At 34.8% G+C, this 19,199-nt stretch overlaps 1 protein-coding gene across 1 annotated transcript in view; it reads right to left on the bottom strand.

The window, feature by feature from the left end:
* The window catches only part of LOC145287716 (uncharacterized), a 640,174-nt gene that overhangs the window by 588,302 nt on the left and 32,673 nt on the right, over positions 1 to 19,199 (bottom strand). The window contains exons 4-6 of the mRNA XM_080135469.1: positions 10,955 to 11,055; positions 8,363 to 8,527; positions 348 to 443 (exon numbers count right to left, since the gene is read on the bottom strand). Coding sequence (XP_079991595.1) covers positions 348 to 443; positions 8,363 to 8,527; positions 10,955 to 11,055 — 362 coding nt within the window. The remainder of the gene's footprint in view (positions 1 to 347; positions 444 to 8,362; positions 8,528 to 10,954; positions 11,056 to 19,199) is intronic.

The raw sequence follows: 19,199 nt of genomic DNA, 5'->3' as shown, positions 1-19,199 counted from the left end.
GTCTGTTTTTTGTTCCTCGAATTTCCTGCTTTTATTGGCAATTTTTTGTTTAATCAGAGATCAATATGTATACACAGTCCGATCTGGAATCTCTTTGTTCCATAAGAGGTCAAAATATGTGAATAAAGTCCGATCTGAAATCTCTTTGTTATTCAGAATTATGTGCAAATCCAACCTCAAATTTTTTATGTTCTTATCCAGAATTTGTGTGTGTACGATCTCTAAATTTCTTTATCCAACAATAAATAATTTCAGCAAATGGGCTAAAAGGAAAATATGAATAAGGTCTAAGATTTTCATCACTAAAAGAGAAAAGTATGTGAATGATTAAACAATTTAATACTCACGGCAATTTATTTCGTCTGAACTGTCGGAGCAGTGTTCCCTCTTATCACACACATTCGTCGAAGGGACACAATCGCCATTAACGCAAGAATATTCATCTGAAATAAGAAAAAATCAAGAAATCCAAAAAGAAGAGACAAATAGAAGAAAACGAAGGTAAAACAAAATACACTTTTGTTAATCTTTTTCTAACCAGATCTTAGACTGATGTAATCTATATCTGTAACGTATAAATTACACATTCATTGTGTCGCTACATATCAAACTTCGGACCCACACGTTGTCTAATACTTCGTCGCAAAGTAAAAAACAAAAAATAAAGAAGGAAGAAAAAATATTGTATTCAGCATTTTTAAAAGTGCAAATGAAATGTATTTATTCGGAGTTCTTCCAACAATAACGTATTTCGTTATCTTTCGAAAGTCTTTTCGCACACATATGTATTTTACAACACTCTGCCATATAACATGTGCTTTTTAAAAGTCTTTATCCTCGCCATTACACGATGGCGTTAGCAAGCGCTTTTTCACCTTCGTTTTCACACGCCCCACGCCCATCTTCATTGCTTCTCTTTTCTCGACCACGTGCTGGCTTTTTTGCCTTTTCTTTGTCGTACAAACAAGGGCAAATTTGTTTATTTTGCATATGTGTTAAGACGGTTGCTGCTGCTTCTAATATTTTCGCTAGTCGGCTATCCTTCGGTTGCTGCTGATTTTCTCGTTCGTAGACACTTTATAACAATAAAAGTGTACCACTTTGTTATATATAGATTTGATTGTTTGCTAGTCTTTAACATCACACGCTATTCACAATATGCAAGCAAACTGAACATTCACAAAATAATGGCTGAATCCTTATAAAATAACCCGAGAAGTCGGATCACATATGGAGAGTGCTTTGGCAAATCTAATGCAAGTTAATGGAGACAACTATACCACGCTAGAAAACACTTTCACTTGCTACAAAGCCAGACTCGTCCATGCATGGAATATCAAATTGGTGCGACAAACACTAACCTATCTGAAGTCCCCCAAAAGAGTTTTCAATACTATGGGTGTTCCAAAAATAATACCTCCTATCTTTTTCCGCCCGAATTGATCTAAGGAGATTGCAAATTGCATTGTCCTTAGGACTGAACCTATGCATTCATGATCTGAAGGTTCCATCACTCTGTTATAGATATTGACGGTGTGAGACTCTAATAAAGCAAATCCTGTTATGGATATGCGTCAGAAGCAAAGATGCGTCATTGAATTTCTGCCAAAAGAGCATTTTTACAAACAAACAAACATTGAAATGATTAAAATTCAACGGCGCCTGTTGAACGTTTACAAAGCTGATGTAGTTGATGTCAGAGCAGTTTGGATATTTCTGTGTGGGGACAGAAGTGTGAATAGTAAAGTGCGCTCCTGACGCCCATACACAGCCACCAATCCATCGCTTTTCTTTTGTTTCTAAGTTATAATAGGAAGTATTACGGGCGACCGACTAGCGATACGACGGCATATAAACACCAGCTGCGAATGGAAGACTGACCAGCACAACCAACGGGGACTACTGCATTGAAAATGCCACATCTAGTCATAGTCAATCAGAATAGCCACTCGAACGAGGTCAGAGGTCACATTTTGGTGACCTGTGATTAGTATAGCAGCACTTTGCTTCCATGACCGAAGATTGACTCTTATGTGACAAAAGGGTTCCCTTGGGAAGGGACCCGTTCACAACTTAGCGAAGGCAAAGTTCCACATGTTTTATTATATAAATAAAATAAATTTATATTGACTTTTGATGATGTAGATTAGCTAGTTAAAAAAACAATAAATATTTATGTAATACAAAAAAAATGGAAAAAAATAATAAAAAAAAAGGCAAGACAGCAAGATAACTCAACAACGCACAACAGCACTCTCCACGGATTCTCGTCATCGTCTGTCCGTGTTTTCGCAACCTCCTGTTATGCGGTCGAGCGACGAGATTTTGCACATGTGCCGCGAGATTTTGCACACAAGCCACGAGATTTTGCGTCACTTTGCAGGATCGTTTAGTTATAAAAGTTGTGGTCGTCGCGATCTTGATTCTTTCTTCCCTCCCCTTACAGCTTGATTCCACATGATGCGCACATACACACACACACACACACACACACGCGTGCGCGCGCGCGGACGCTTTAATGGAAAGCTACAATTTTTCCTACACTCCTCCTTGATCTCATGATCATAGACAGGGCGGTAAGGTGGGGATTTCTTTGCCGAGCACTCCTCTGAAAAGAAACGACACAGGCTTCATTCTCATGTGTGCTTTCGTCTGCAGTCTGATGATCGAGAATGATGTTCCATGTGTTTAAGATTTCCCAGTTTAAAAAACAATAAATATTTATAATTTTATTATTAGCAACCGGACAATTCAGTTTTAAATAATTTCAGAATCTTAAATGAGGATCATTTTTATCTAATTCCGATACCAATTCTGATACTTTAAAATGCCCCTATTTCGATTCAACTTACTCCTCCCAACTCTAGTCTAACAAAATAAAGAAAATGTACTATCTTTGAATATCTTGTTAGTATGCTGGGTAGAGATAGAACCCTAGATGCCGAAATAATTAACAAGATAGTCTAGACTAATTTTTGCTAAGTTTGAAAAGCGTGTCTCGTCAGATCGAGAAATCACTGTGAAAGCAAAGATCAGTGTATATGGGTCATGTGTCTTAACTTGTCTACTGTATGCATCACAAACATGGACTTCATATCGAAGGCATCTTAAAGCTATGGAAAGGTTTCACCAAAAGTGCATCCGTAAAATACTGAACATCACTTGGAAGTCTATTACTCCTAATACAGTCGTTCTTGAACAATTCAACAACTTTATCATAGAAATGAGGATTATCAAAAATATGATTAGTTGGACTAGATACTTAATGAGCTTTTCAGGTTAGAGTCCTGTCAAGTGAACGTCATGACCGATAAGAAATAATGGTCATCACGTGAAACTGATTTTACCTTCGTCTTGTTGCAGGTATAGACTAGCGAAAATGTTGACACTTATAAATTATTCTCATTTGTGTCATTTCTAGATTTATTTATTGAAGTTTTTTACTCACTTTCACACCAAACAAAACATATTTCAACTTGGACTACAAAGAGAGATTAAGATTTGGTTTACGTTGCATTTGAACTTCTGCATATCAGTACAGTTTGGGAAGCAGGTATCAGGAAGAGAATTTCACAGTGTAGCCGTTCTAGAGAAGAAGCTATTATAGTAGAAAACTTTCTGACATTTAAGGATCTCAAGAGTGAAGGGGTGTGATTTTGTTGTTAAGCGAGTTTGTGGGGGATATGTACGTCGAGGAGGGTACAACGCGTTCATCAGAGCACATTCCATTAAAATACTTGTAAAACATGCGCATTAAAAATATATGGGCACTATTTTCATAGGGATATAAATAAACTCATTTTGTTGCGTGTTGTTCGTTTTTCTGTCCAAAATACTACATTTTGGAATCTTCACGAGTCTTGCTCGTCCATAATTTTCTAAAAAATTAAAGTTAGCAGAATATGGTTTAGAGTGAGATGACGCAGCGTATACATCAACCAACTTTGCTTAAGAGACAAGAAATAGAACGAGCACTTTATTGCTCCAATCCAATACTGAACTAAGGGCAACTTCTCCATTAACTGTATACGTAGGCATAGACTGGTGAAAATGCTGGCAATTATTAATTAATCTCATTCGTGTCATTTCTATATGTAAAACTAGCGAGGTGGCGCACGGCTTTGCCCAGTCGTAAAATACGCTTAAATGTGATATTTTAATTTGCTCAGGTTTCGTATAAATTTTTATAGAGTGGTGATTTGAAAAATAAAAATAAAAAGTATTTGGGTGCCAATAGTTAGAATCGAAACCGAAAGCTAAATTGTAGCATTAAACGCTGGTGACGCTCCCATTATACAAATGTGACGCGCATGTGAATCGACTAAAAATTATTATTTTTTTAAATAAACTAAGATTAATGTACAAAATATATAACAATTTTTTTATATTTTGACCCATTTTTACCCTTTAAAACATATTTTAACCGACTAAAGACTGATAACAGAATAGTCCATAAAAATTTAATCATGTGAGGCGCCTACTACCGCTCTGTGGCTTTTAGTTTCGGAAGAGATAAAGTTTAAAAATATGAAGACAAACAGACAGACAGATGTATAGCCTTTTATATATTAGATTATATAGACACTATTTTCATAAAAATATTAATCTTTATCTCTACTATTATATGAGTCAGTTTATGTGTGTGCATGTGTGAGTTCCTTCCTCATAGGTTCCGAAACGGCTAAGCCAACTTTTTCAAATTTCACACAAAGGTAATTTATATTTCTGGCAGTGTTCTTAGATGTTTTGTACAGAAATTCATCGGATAAGTATCAAAAATAAAAAAAAAGTCCGATATTTAAAATAGTGGTTCTTCCGATTAGACATAAAAAAAGAATTTTTACAGGGGGGAATATTTTACGTTACACCGGTGTAACTTTCGCAAGTGTAACGTAAATATTTCCCTGTAAAAATTCTTTTCAAGAGAAGAGAGAGTACTTTTAAGATCGTCAAGCTTAAATATCAGCTGACGTTATATTGTAAACAAACACACCGAGCAAATTATTCCTCGTGATATATAATAATTAATAGAGGATTGGCTCTATAATAATATATAAGCAACCTTCATAACTAAAAATAACATGTTTAAACGTATTGTACGACTAGGCAACGCCGAGAGTCCAACTTCTCCGCCGTAATGATTTCGCCTGCATTGAAAAAAACTGCAATGGATAGGACCAGTCACAGATCACCAAACAGTCTGCATGACCTTCTTTTGGTGCAACTCTAGCTTTGGAAAGTGTTGTGGAACTTCCTCTGCGTCTAACCACTGAGCTAAGCATCATCAGTTGTCGTAAAAACTCACCTTTTATCGCAAGTCAGCACTTAGTCGAGAAACGGTCGTTCTTAATGAGTAAAAGAATGGAAGACGAAGCTTCATAATGGCGTTTCTTTTGGTTGTCATTCCATTCGTGAGTCACACATTTTTCAAGTATTTTGGCATTCCAATGTCTCTCAAATGGTTGGAAATCGTCGTATACGTTACGTCTTATTCAGAAGCAGGTTCTCGAAGAGTTGTGAGATGATTGGCTTATTTGATCGTTGTCAACATCGGATGCCCGACAACTATGCTCATCATTTTCAAGACTCGTCGCTGCCATGAAATTTCTTAAACCACCATAGTGCGTTTAGTAGTTGTTCCTAGACCAAACGCTTTGTTGATATAGCGAGCTGTTGACCGAGCTTGTCGAAAAAATTGTGTGAATTTGCTTTTTTCCATCTTGTATTCAACGTTCTAATAATTACAATATGCCTCTTCAACCGCCTATTATTTATGACAAATAACACTCTACCTAAAAATTCTTGCTTAAAAATCCTCGGCCTAACATTTGCACGCACTATGAACTGGAACAAATACATTGAGGACACTGCAAAAGCTGCTGCAAAGAAGGTGGGTTCCCTCTATCGAGCTAGAAGACTACTCACACCTGAGAGTATTCTGTACTTCTACAAGGCCACCATTTGTCTCTGCATAAGTATTGTTACCATATTTGGGCTGGTACATCTACTGCTAGTCTCTCTCTCTCTCTTCTCTCTCTCTCTCTCTCTCTCTTTCTCTCTCTCTCTCTCTTAGATTTGGGTTTAAGAAAAAGTTTTTAATCTAATAGGTTCCACTTTGTCAACTAAGCTCCAGCCCCTGTCCCATCTCCGCAATGTTGCATCTCTGTGCCTGTTTTACAAATATTTTAAAGGAATGTGCTCTGCTGAACTCGTTGCATATGAGCTCCCTCAATGTAAATATCCCCGACAAACTCGCTTAGCAATAAAATATCATTTCTTTAGTGTTGAGGTCCCTAAATGTCAGAAAGCTTTTTAATTCTAATATTTTCTTTCCTTGAACAGCTAGATTTTGGAATTCCTTTCCTACTACCTGCTTCTCTGGCTGTGCTGATATGCAGAAGTTTAAATGTAATGTAAACTAACATCTGGTTGCTCTTTATAAGGCATAGCCCCAAATAGTAGCCCGTTACGTCTAAGTGGCGATATGCTTTGTTCGGGATAAACGTGAATAAAAAAAATAACATCTTAAAAAGTTATCTTAATTTCATGTAAACGAGCTGTTCAAATCAATGAAAAATGGAGGTTTCATAATGTAGTTGTTACTATTTCTGTTAAAGGATAAATTTAAAGTTAAAGGATTAATTTAAAGTTTAATTGTTGCGTTTAACGCATAGGTTAAGTGATACGATTGGAATAACTTCAATAAGAAGGTAAAAAAACGATCCATATTTCTATCCTGAATAATAAATAATATTGAATAGAACATTTATTTTTAATAATACATACGCAATTGCATAAATTAAAATATCATTTGTATGTGTATTGTACGACCGGGAACGCTGGGCTTCCAGCTAGTATATATATATAGAGAGAGAGAAAGAGAACGTTGTGGTTGTCTCGCGTTTTTTATATACGCATATCTATTGAGTTTTTAGTTAGCCAATCATCTTTCTAGTTTGCACCGCACCCTTCCTAATCAGCTAATGAGCAGGCACTTACAGGCAAATGCCCAGTTGTCCTCCGGTTCAGCCCTTCCTTTGCGTGTACTATTTTAGCGGGGAGCGTAGATATCTAGTGGTCTGACCTATTTTTAAAAGTGTAGTTAAGTTTTGTTTTTTGTTTTTTTAATATTATGTTAGTTTATATATATATATATTATTTATCTATATATTTATGTTTATTTTATTCATTTATTTTTTATTGCTAGTGTTAATTTTAAAATTATTTTGTATCGCTATCCTAGAGTAAAGATTATTCTGTGAACATCGAAAATCTTCAAAATAAATATCTAAGTAAAAGCATAGTTCACTAGGCCACAATATTTGAGAAAGAAAACCCGAATAACAAGAAATAAGGTAGGTATGACTTCCTTAGATTTCAAAACCCGATATTATGACTACAAAAGTACATTCAAAAATTAAAAAAAAACACCGAATGAAAACAACACTACCATACTGAAAACTCAAAGAAAGCAGACGTTCGCCGGTAGTAGAAGGGAAAATAGTAAGACAAGTACACACACATACACACATGCACAAACATGTGCGCGTTTCTTTATATGTACGTGTGTGTATATGCGCGCATGTGGGTGCTCGCGCGTACGGCCCCAGGCTAACCTTCTCAAAGCACTTAACAACAAATAAAAATCAAATAGATAAACCGAATCGTAGCCCCCCCCCCGCCTCCCAGCCTAAGCGAACACCCAACAGGTCAAGACATACTTACCAAAGAAATCATCTCACTAACGAGAAGCCAACAACCTAAAACTTAGAGCACGAAATTTAAAGTAACCCCCCTCTTCTTACCCCTACATATCTCCCTCCCCCTCCATATATCCCTATGTCCTTAGCCACACCAGAGATGAACTTCCCAGATCCCCCACAACCACCAAATGTTCTTGAACTCCAAAACTAAAGCACCTACCAAGCACCCCCTTTCACCTTCTCCCTTTTCTCTTTTCCGCTTTTCTCGCACCCCTCCCCTGCCATCATTCATTCTTTTATTCCACTATAAACGAACTTTTCTGTAAAGTCTGAGGAGGCTACATAACGGCCAAAAAACGGTCACGTAGCTGATACAATGATGTAACTAAACAGAAAAAAACGGTAATAAAAATAAAACGTATATATATATATATATATATATATATATATATATATATATATATATATATATATATATATATATACTCATGAGCTCGACTAAAAACCAAAAGAGGGTAGGAAAGTGGATAGTGTATTCGTGGCATCATAAAGAAAGAACATAAATATATAAATACATACATACATATATATATATATATATATATATATATATATATATATATATATATATATATGCATCGACCAGATTTTCTACTTACTTTGACCGCATGCTTTTCTTTGGCAAACAAAAAAATGTTGCCAGAAACAATTATCCACCATAAATAAACCAAGGTTGTTCATAGCCACACAATTTCCTTCCGACGAATTAGGTTGGGAATTGTCCCAATATCTATCCAAATCATTGTCCTGTCCCTTTGAATAACCTGTAAATTTTAAAATAATTACAATAAAATAATTACAACAACAACAAAATTAATTAAAACATAATATTTTTATCCTTTTTTTCTTATCTTGGTTCTCCCTTTTCATTTCAAGTTGCTTTGTTATGAATCGATGAACAACAGTGAATGTTCATAATATTAATTTCTACGAATTTTGCAAACGATAACCAGCAGTTGGTTTGTTTTTTCTTGCATCATAAATTAAAAAGATTTTCAATTCCAATTTGTTTATCTAATTGACCCTGGGAATAACTACTCTACAGGACTCATCATTGCTACTCACAATCTGCTTTAATTTAACTGCAGAAAGCTGTGCCTTCTGAGCTGAAAGGCCAAATTTCAAATTCGGATTTTTATAGTCACATATTTCCGCAACCCTTCTTCGTTATAATCAGTCCCCGTTAACCAAACTTGGGCCTTGTATTTAATTTATTTCTGCAATGAGTACCATAGTGTCATATTTGTTTTACATCTTAAACATTTTCTTTGTAAATATAGGCAGTCCTTAAACCAATGCAAATTACCACATCGATTACACGGAGACGTAATTTTTCTTTTTTCAAATTCTTCCTTAGCTATGAACATATGTATGTCCTTTTTGCCCTAACTTGTCTTTTATTTTTTAAGTTGTTTTTAATTATCTGCCTGTGTTTTTATCTGCTTTACTCTAATTTCGCTATCCATCGAATCCATTTCAATAATCTCTATTTTGTGGCAGTCTTCTGTAAGCTTTGTAGGGTTAAATTTGGTTCATTTTCTAATTTTGTTAGGACAAGCATCCTCGTTTCCACATCTCGACCAGAAATCAGTGCTTGCGCAAATACTAAACATTTAAAATTGTGTGCAGTGAGGTCTGTAAATTTAATTCGGCGCAATGTTTATTTACCATGGCTGCGTATGTTGAGAAATTATCTTCGTCATTCTGCAAATTCAGACATGAAAAACCCTTATGGAATAAAGAGATTTTCGGGCTAAATAGTTCTGTAAGAAGTTCCACCGTCTCGGTGAAAGATAATTTTGACGTTTTATGTGGCAAAATAAAATCCACCATCTTCTTATGCTCGGCTGTTTCTAGTTTCCGTAGTAGTGCACGCGCCTTTTTTAGTTTGACCACTGTTTGCAGTAGATAATAAAAAAATTTCATAGCGACGAAAATAAGCTTCAAATGATTTACCTTCTTCAGGCTCGTAGCAGAAATTGTCAATCGCATTCCATAATGAGTCTTTTATTATCATCATATTATTTTTATGACTTTTATAAACAACTCTTACATGTGATGTTGTTTTTGTTGTTGCCTTTCATCTCAGCGCTTCTAGTGTTCAATTAATTGTTGTTGTCTTTTATCTGAGCGTTTCTGGTGTTGAAGTTGTTGTTGTTCAATTTTCAGTTTCAATAATTGTTCGAATGTATTTTGTACGGCGTTCATCCTTGTATCATGGGTAACATACAGAATTTACGGAGAACCATATTTTAGTATTTTTAGAACAACTGGGGGAAAAGGAAACAGTAATTCATTCCTTTCAATTCAGACCCATCAATTTTAATGAATCATCATTATGCCAGATCAAACATACGCATTCCTTTGTCTCGATACATCTTCTATCATTATATGTGATCAGTTTTCTATAATAGTCAACCATATATGAGCCTATTCGTGACCTTACACACACACACACACACATACATACATACATACATACGCAGACATTCAGCTTTATATTATATATATATATATATATATATATATAAGTATATATACATATATATATAGAGAGAGATAGAGATACATTAATTTATATATTTCTGTGAAAATATGATTTTTTTTCAATATTATTTCATTTTTTATATAGCAATCGTTAATTTATGAAGCTCAATATAATTACAGAGCATATAACAAACAAATGATAAAAGTCTTTTTCTCAAATTTAATGATGTTGACCATCTGCCAATTTTATTCTTTCATACCGTTTGCGTTTGCAATTCTTGACATTAACTGTTTCGTATAGCAAAATCATTCATTTAATTATTATATCAATCAATGAATTTATTTTTTCCAAAACTCATCAGAAGAAATAGCAATTAGCAATCCATCAACATGAAATAAAATGCATTTAGGAATGATTACAAACATTGGAAGAGAAGTTGAAATTACCTTATTATTTTATCTTTTATTACGCCATGAGTTAAGGGTAAAATAGATTCATTGATTGATATAATAATATAATAATTAAATAAATGATTTTGCGCTACGAAACAGTTGCTGTCAAGTTTTATACATTAATTTAAATATTTAGGAACTTAAGAAGAAGATACAAAGAAAAGAAAGACGAATTTTCGTGATGTGTTAAAACACTTGAAAAATCACGAATAAAATCAATAGAGAAAATGGCCAAATTACCCGCAACTTACCAAGCCAGAATGGGTTTGCATTCTTAAATTCGTTCGTTGCCGTTCCATTCAAGTAATTTAATTCGCTGACATTTTTCGGATTGGCCAATTTACTTCCATACCTAAAAATATATAACAAAATACGAACATATGTCTTCTAAATTTTAGTATATGTTGTACTTCATCCTAATGTAACGTTACGTGGCGTTAAACTTTACTTAAGTAATTCATAAAAGTAAAACTGGAAAAATATTAATAAAAATCTGAGTCGACTTTATTTTCTTTTTTAATAAAAAACATTTATTAACATTACTCTCCCGACGGGTTAGAAACTAATTACACGCTGCTAATGCTGCTGATGCAATTGCTTGCAATCCATCCTAAGGTAGCTGCTGCTGATATTTTTAATGCACTCACATGCGATCTGTTACACGAATCCTGCTTTGTTTAATCGACAAATCAAGCAAGGTAGCTTACAAAACCAATTAAGATATTTAATAATTAAATTATACGCCATTTAAATATATATATATAGATATATTTGTAATCATCGACGCGCACACACATATATATAAAATCAAGAAATAAAAAATAAGTTTACAAGCCAAAAGCTTCTGCAAAATTCAAGTGAACATAAATATTGATATTTATATAATAATCATAACCAAATAAAAACGCTCAAAAAGTATAATAATTATATATACAGGTTGTCAACGAAATAATTAGTTTATGCGTCAACATAATAATAATAATAATAATAATAATAATAATAATAATAATAATAATAATAATAATAATAATAAACGAAGCAAATACACAGAGCTAGCCAGAGAGTTAAAAGGGATTTGGATGATGAAGAAAGTCCAAATAGTACCGATAATAGTAGGAGCACTAGGAACAATCCCGAAAAACTTCGAAAAACTTCGAAAAAAGAATGTCAGAAATTGGAATCAGAGGAATAACTGCAAAAGTACAACGACTAACGATAATGAAAACGACTGAAATATTAAGGAAAACCCTTGAATGCGGAGAATAATACAAGACAATATAACGAATAAGCGTTACAGGGAATGAAGAACACCGAAACTGCATATTTACAAGTTCTACACCCCCCATCATGCATTCCCCCCATTGTTTCATCACCGATTCCCCCCCCCAAAAAAAAATCATACCGAAGTGCCGAAAAGGGTCAATAAGGACTGAAAGACCGAGGAGCGAGCGCCAACCAGACCTCGGTTGGACAAGCGCAAAGAGAACTGGGACTTTGGGGAGGCTGAGTGCCACTCAAATTCCAGTATAAACCAATGGCCACTACCAGCGAGAAGTCAATGGTAAGCGGCTGTTGCGATGATGCAAATTCATTTGCAAATGCTATCGAAGGAGGTGGAGAGAGCTGGACGTCTGGAGAGACTTGTTGTCACTCAGCTTCCAGAGAATACCACAGGTTTCCAATCAGATCGTTTGTTGACTTGTGTGAAAGCTCCATGTGAGCCAATAATAATAATATTAATAATCTTAACATATGAGCTAAAAGAAATTTTAATAAAAATTAACGGTAATTAAAATATCTAGATATAAGGTGAATGCCAGTTTATATGCAATCAAAACAGCTTTTGTTTCAATAAAAATAGCAGGCAGATTTGGGTAGATTTTAATCAGTTGTTAGCTGAACGCCGGGGAGAATGGACGACAAGGCGGAGTTAATCTCTCCATGACACGGCAGTCAAGATTAAAAATAGAAAGCGTTGTAAGATAAACACCTAACTGTGAAACTGAGAATAAACGAGGAAAACCAAAAGAGAAGTTTTGTTGTTACTGCTTCACAGTGAAATGTTTTCTTGCGGCGTCGGAAAGACGAAGGGAGCCACAACCTAAGGTTAGTAGTCCGTTATTAAACGGCCATTCTGTGCTTATGTGTCATATTTGTCGAAACTATCCCGATTTAATGACTGTTACCTTGTCCATGTTACACGAACATATCTGTTTGAATATGTGTAAATGCACACACACACGACCTGCAAGAGCTGATCATATCCATTATGTCTTTGTCTATGTTAGACCAATAAATTTTTTTTTGTTTTTTTTTTTGTTTTTTAGGGTGCCCTGTATGAAAATCCTGTAGAATTCTTTTCTGGAGACTTTTCGGAATTACCACTCTTTCGCTATACAATAGGACCTCAAAGGCGAATACTTCTGAAAGGATGCTATCTTTCATAGCAATCGGTACGAAGCGCAGCAATTATGGAATCCTCAAAACTTTCCCTTTTGTTCGATATTTGCCTCAAAATCTAGTGGATTATCTAGTGTGACAGACGCTACACTAGATAATATGAAAATCACCCCTTCTCGGGTGCATGATACTATAAATATCTGGACAGCTCAAAAGCGTGTGGATCCGATTTTATTATGATTGTGCTATTAAAATATGCTCCGCTGAAGTTGCTCCAGTTCTCTCCAAACTACACAACAAATGCATTATCAAATCTTGCCTTTCTTGACTGCTGGAAAACTGCTTCAGTGGTACCAATTTACAAGAATTTTGGCGAAAGAACTAACCCATCGAATTATGGCCCCATTAGCCTCCCTTCCGCTTTTCGCCAAAATATTTAAGTCCATAATTAATCAAGTTCTAGTCCATTACCTTACAGGTGCTAAACTTCTGACCGACCAACAATATAGATCCACACAAGCCCGTTCTTCATCCGGTATCCTAACTGTAATCTCTGAACCTATATACCATACACTGGACAAAGCAAGTGAAGGTTAAGCGGTAGCCCTCAATATATCTAAGACTTTTGACAGGGTATGGCACGATGGTCTTCTTAGGAAAATCATATCTTACGGTACCACGGGACGAATACTTAAGATAATTAAATCTATCTTAAATAAAAGAAAAATCAAGGTTGTCCTCGACGGTCGTACATTTAAACAATATGATGTAAATGTAGGAGTAACTCAGAAGTCTATCCTTTGATTTTTGCTATTCCTAATATTCATAAATGACCTCCCTGGTAAAATTGTTTCTGAGATAGGTATATTTTCTGATAACACCACGCTCAGTAACAGGCACGAGGGGAAAACAAATAAACACATATCTAAGGACATGGCAGATACACTAGAGGAAGGCCTCCAATTTGTAGTGGAACGGGGAGAAAAATGGATGGTCACATTTAATGCTGCCAAGACTAAGTTTGTTTCCTTCAATAATTACAAGAAACCTTCTGGACCATCAATAACTTTTAACTAAAGATACATTACCTGAAATTACTTCTTTCAAACTCTTCGGCTTAACGTTCACGGGGAATATGAGCTGGAACAGATACATTGAGAGCATTGCTAAGGTCGCTGCAAAGAAGGTGGGCTCTTTCTACTGTGCAAGACAGCTACTAACGTATGAAAGTATCATGTCTCTCTACAAGGCCACCATTTTCCCATGTATGAAATACTCTTGTCACATTTGAGCCTGTGCATCTGCTACTAGTCTCTCTCTTCTGGACAGAATTCAAAAGAGAGTCGCCTACCTGATTGGTCAAGAACTGTCATCCAAGCTCCATCTTCTGTTCCCTCGACGAAATGCTGCATCCCTCTATCTGTTATTCAAGTATTTTAATGGTGAATGCTCTGACAAACTACAACCCCTTATACTCATTCGGCGTTAATACTCCCGACAAACCCGACAAGCAGAAAAATTTTACCCCTACAGGGTAGAGATCCCTAGATGTAAGAAAGCCTTCTAATCTTATAGTTTCTTCTCCAAAGCTGCTAGACTTTTGCACTCCCTTCCGGGCTCCTGCTTTACCAACTGTACTGACATGCAGAAGTTCAAGTGTAATGTGAACAGAGATTTCGTTTTTGTTTTTTTTATTTGAGTGTACTTTTGTGGTTGTAATATCTACTTTTAAAATCTGGTAAAATCATTTCTATGTAATATTTTTTATTTAGTGTTTTCCTTAGCAAATATTCTTGCCTGGTACACGATGCTTCTGGTTATGCATTTATTTTGTATTGGACAGAGTTCTTGCGTTCTACAGTTACATTTATTTTTGCTTATTGGTAATGTTTTTATTTTATTAGGATTTACGTCATTAATATTTCTAATAATTATATTTTTTCTTTGTTTTGATTTTGTTGTTATTTTTCTCACTTTTTATTTATTTTATTATTTTCTATTTTAATGTTCCCATTTGGTGTTTTATTATGTGTTTTAATTATCATATCTACGTTTCCACAGCAATTATAAGACGACAGAAAACGCCAATCAAGCAGTACACTCTCACAATTCTCATACATGTTATTATTGTGGAATTCTTTGCAAGTTAGTTCGCTGCATTTTACCATAATAAAATGTCAACCATATTGGTGCGGTAGTTTCTGAGAAAAGGGGAACAGACAAACAGACAGACAAAGAGAAATCTTGTACAGATATAGGATAACCAGGGTTAATTTCATACCCACTCAGCTGAAAATCTGTCCAGTTAAAGGAAAGTATTTATTTATTTTTTTGCAAGCGGTTATCCTCATCTTCGTAGTTGTTGTCTCATCATGTCGCGACCAACTGTTCCCCTGGCCTTCTTCAGGTTGTTTTTGTCTACCTTTAAAAGCAAGCATTCATCTCTTTCTGTATCAATTTAGGGAACCATTTTCTGTTCACATTTTAAAGCACATATTCGTTTTCTTTGCAATTTAAATTTAGGGAAACGCATTGTTTTTATATTTGAAAGCATGCATTCATTTTTCTTGCCATTTAAATTCATGGAAACATTTTGTATTCATATTTGAAAGAACACATTACTTTTTGCTGTTTTAATTTATGGAAATATGTTGTGATTACATTTGAAAAGCTGCATTCATTTTTTCTGTTTTAAGTTATAGAAACATTTCGTGTTTGCATTTAAAAACATGTATTCATTTTTTCTGTGGTAATTTATAGAAACATTTTTTGTTTATATTTGAAATTATGCATTCATTTTTTGCTGTTTTAATTTATGGAAAGATTTTGTTTTTACCTTTGAAAGCATATATTTATTTTTTGCTGTGTTAATTTATGGAAACATTTTTTGTGATTACATTTGAAAAACTGCATTCATTTTTTCTGTTTTAATTTATGAAAACATTGTTGTTTACATTTATAAGCATGCAGTCATTTGTTGCTCTTTTGCTTAATGGAATTTTTTGTTAGATTTGAAAGCATGCATTCATTTTTTGCTTTTTACTTAATGGAAATATTTGGTGTTTACATTTGAAAGTATGCAATCATTTTTTGTGTTTTAATATATGGAAATGTTTCGTGTTCACATAAGAAAGCACACATGTTTCTAGCATTTATATTTCTGGAAACATTTTGTGTTCACATTTGAAAGCATGCGTTCATTTTTGGATGTTTTTATTTCTGGAAACATTTTGTGTTTACATTTGAAAGCATGCGTTCATTTTTGGATGTTTTTATTTCTGGAAACATTTTGTGTTCACATTTGAAAGCATGCGTTCATTTTTGGATGTTTTTATTTCTGGAAACATTTTGTGTTCACATTTGAAAGCATGCGTTCATTTTTGGATGTTTTTATTTCTGGAAACATTTTGTGTTTACATTTGAAAGCATGCGTTCATTTTTGGATGTTTTTATTTCTGGAAACATTTTGTGTTTACATTTGAAAGCATGCGTTCATTTTTCGATGTTTTTATTTCTGGAAACATTTTGTGTTCACATTTGAAAGCATGCGTTCATTTTTGGATGTTTTTATTTCTGGAAACATTTTGTGTTTACATTTGAAAGCATGCGTTCATTTTTGGATGTTTTTATTTCTGGAAACATTTTGTGTTTACATTTGAAAGCATGCGTTCATTTTTCGATGTTTTTATTTCTGGAAACATTTTGTGTTCACATTTGAAAGCATGCGTTCATTTTTGGATGTTTTTATTTCTGGAAACATTTTGTGTTTACATTTGAAAGCATGCGTTCATTTTTGGATGTTTTTATTTCTGGAAACATTTTGTGTTCACATTTGAAAGCATGCGTTCATTTTTCGATGTTTTTATTTATGGAAACATTTTGTGTTTACATTTGAAAGCATGCGTTCATTTTTGGATGTTTTTATTTCTGGAAACATTTTGTGTTTACATTTGAAAGCATGCGTTCATTTTTCGATGTTTTTATTTATGGAAACATTTTTTGTGATTACATTTGAAAGCATGCGTTCATTTTTGCTATATCAATCGATGAAAATATTTTTGTTTACATTTGAAAGCATGCGTTCATTTTTGCTGTGTTAATTTATGGAAATATTTTGTGTTTACATTTGAAAGCAGGCATTCATTTTTGGCTGTGCTTTTTTATGGAAACATTTTGTGTTTACATTTGACCTGAGGTCATCTCGTCAGCATCAGACAAAGCCAAACTCTTTGCCAAGAACTTTGCAGCTACTTCTACCCTATGCAACCAAGGCCATCAACTCCCCGTATTTCCTCCTATAACAGACAACACATTATGCAACATACAAATATCTGTGCGTGATGTCGCCAAGCTAATCAAGAATCTTGATTCCAGTAAAGCTCTGGCGGTCTTCCAATTATAGTGTTGAAAAAGCTTTAACCAGAACTTTCCTCCATACTTACAAAACTGTTTAAGCGTAGTCTTAAGGATAATTGCTTTCCAACACCCTGGTAAACTTCATCAGTATGTCCTGTATTTAAGATTTAAGGTGATAGGTCATCTCCCTCTCTGTGGTGACCAATAAGTCTCTTGTGTGTCATGAATAAGTTGCTGGAATCCATATTAAATAAAGAAGTAATCAACCACCTCAGCAGAAATAAACTTCTTAGTGACATGCAATATGGTTTCCGTTCTGCTAGATCTACAGCAGATGTGCTAATGGTTATATCTCACAGGATTAGTGAATCTCCCGACAAAGGCTTCTTTTCTAAGGCAATTGCTCTTGACATATCAAAGACCTTCGATAAAGTATGGCATAAAGGCCTACTTCACAAAATTTCCAGCTACGATATAACTGGAAATGTTTTTTTATTATTATTAAATCATTTCCCTCTGATAGGCTCATAAGAGTAGTGGTTGATGGGCAGAAATCAGAAGCCAACAGTATTAATGCTGGTGTCCCTCAGGGGTCCTTCCTGGGCCCAACTCTCTTCCTGATCTACATCAATGATCTCCCAAAACACATACTTAAATCATTCGTTGATATCTATGCTGATGACAATACGATCTATTGCAACACATGAAAGGCCTTAAATGACAAAGTGCTCTCAGATTCTCTCTCCACTGATCTTGAGCGCGTGGTACAATGGGGTAAGAGGTGCCTGGTTACTTTTAATGCATATAAAACCAAGCTTCTATCTTTACGTCATCAACGATCTGATCCCCATCTGGCATCAATTGAAATGGATGGCGCTCGTCTTGGGAAGACTCCTGATCTGATTTGGAACACCTACATCAAATCTGTGGCCAAGGCCGCTGGAAAAATGGTGGAATCCTTCTACCGCTCCAGTAGATATCTCACTGCTAATGCAATTCTCCATCTATATAAAAGCCAAATACGTCCAAGGATGGAGTATTGCTGTCACATCTGGGCAGGAGCTGCTAAAATAGCCTATCCTTCATTGACAGAGTACAAAATAGATTTCATAGCTTAGTAGGGGATGCCCTTTTCTGTTCCCTGCAACCTCTTTCCCACAGAAGAGACGTTTCGAGCCTGTCTTTGGTTTATCGTTATTTCCATGGCAAGTACTCGTTTGAGCTCCAATCTCTGGTACCCCGTCGCCAATCTTTGACGAAAAACAACCATCTAGCTGAAACCATAGTCAATAATTTTCCCCACTCTTTATTTGTACCTAAATCAAAACGTAGATTCCATAAACAAAGCTTCTTTCTTAGAATTGCACGCCTGTGGAACTCTCTTCCGTTTGGCTGTTTCTCACCTGACTACAACTTGGATATTTACAAGTCCAACATAAACAAATTCCTGATAAACCGCCCCCTTAAGTAAGACACTTTATCAAATATCCATTACTAACGATTACTACGATATTATCCCGTTGATTACTGTACACACAATAACCCTTATCCCCGAGTGGCCTCCGGCCTTGATAAGTGATGACGACCAAGTTAAAAATAAATTTTTAAAAAGCATGCATTCATTTTTGTGCTGTTTTAATTCATGGAAACATTTTGTGTTTTCATTAGAAAGCACACCATGTTTCTAGATTTTTTTATTTATGGAAACATCTTTGTTTACATTTGAGAGCGCCTATTCAT

The sequence above is a fragment of the Euprymna scolopes genome, chromosome 11 (assembly GCF_053919585.1).
Source record: "Euprymna scolopes isolate OS-2025 chromosome 11, ASM5391958v1, whole genome shotgun sequence".
NCBI lineage: Eukaryota > Metazoa > Mollusca > Cephalopoda > Sepiida > Sepiolidae > Euprymna > Euprymna scolopes.
Note: the sequence above shows the minus strand (reverse complement) of the source record. Positions and strands in the feature narration are given on the sequence as shown.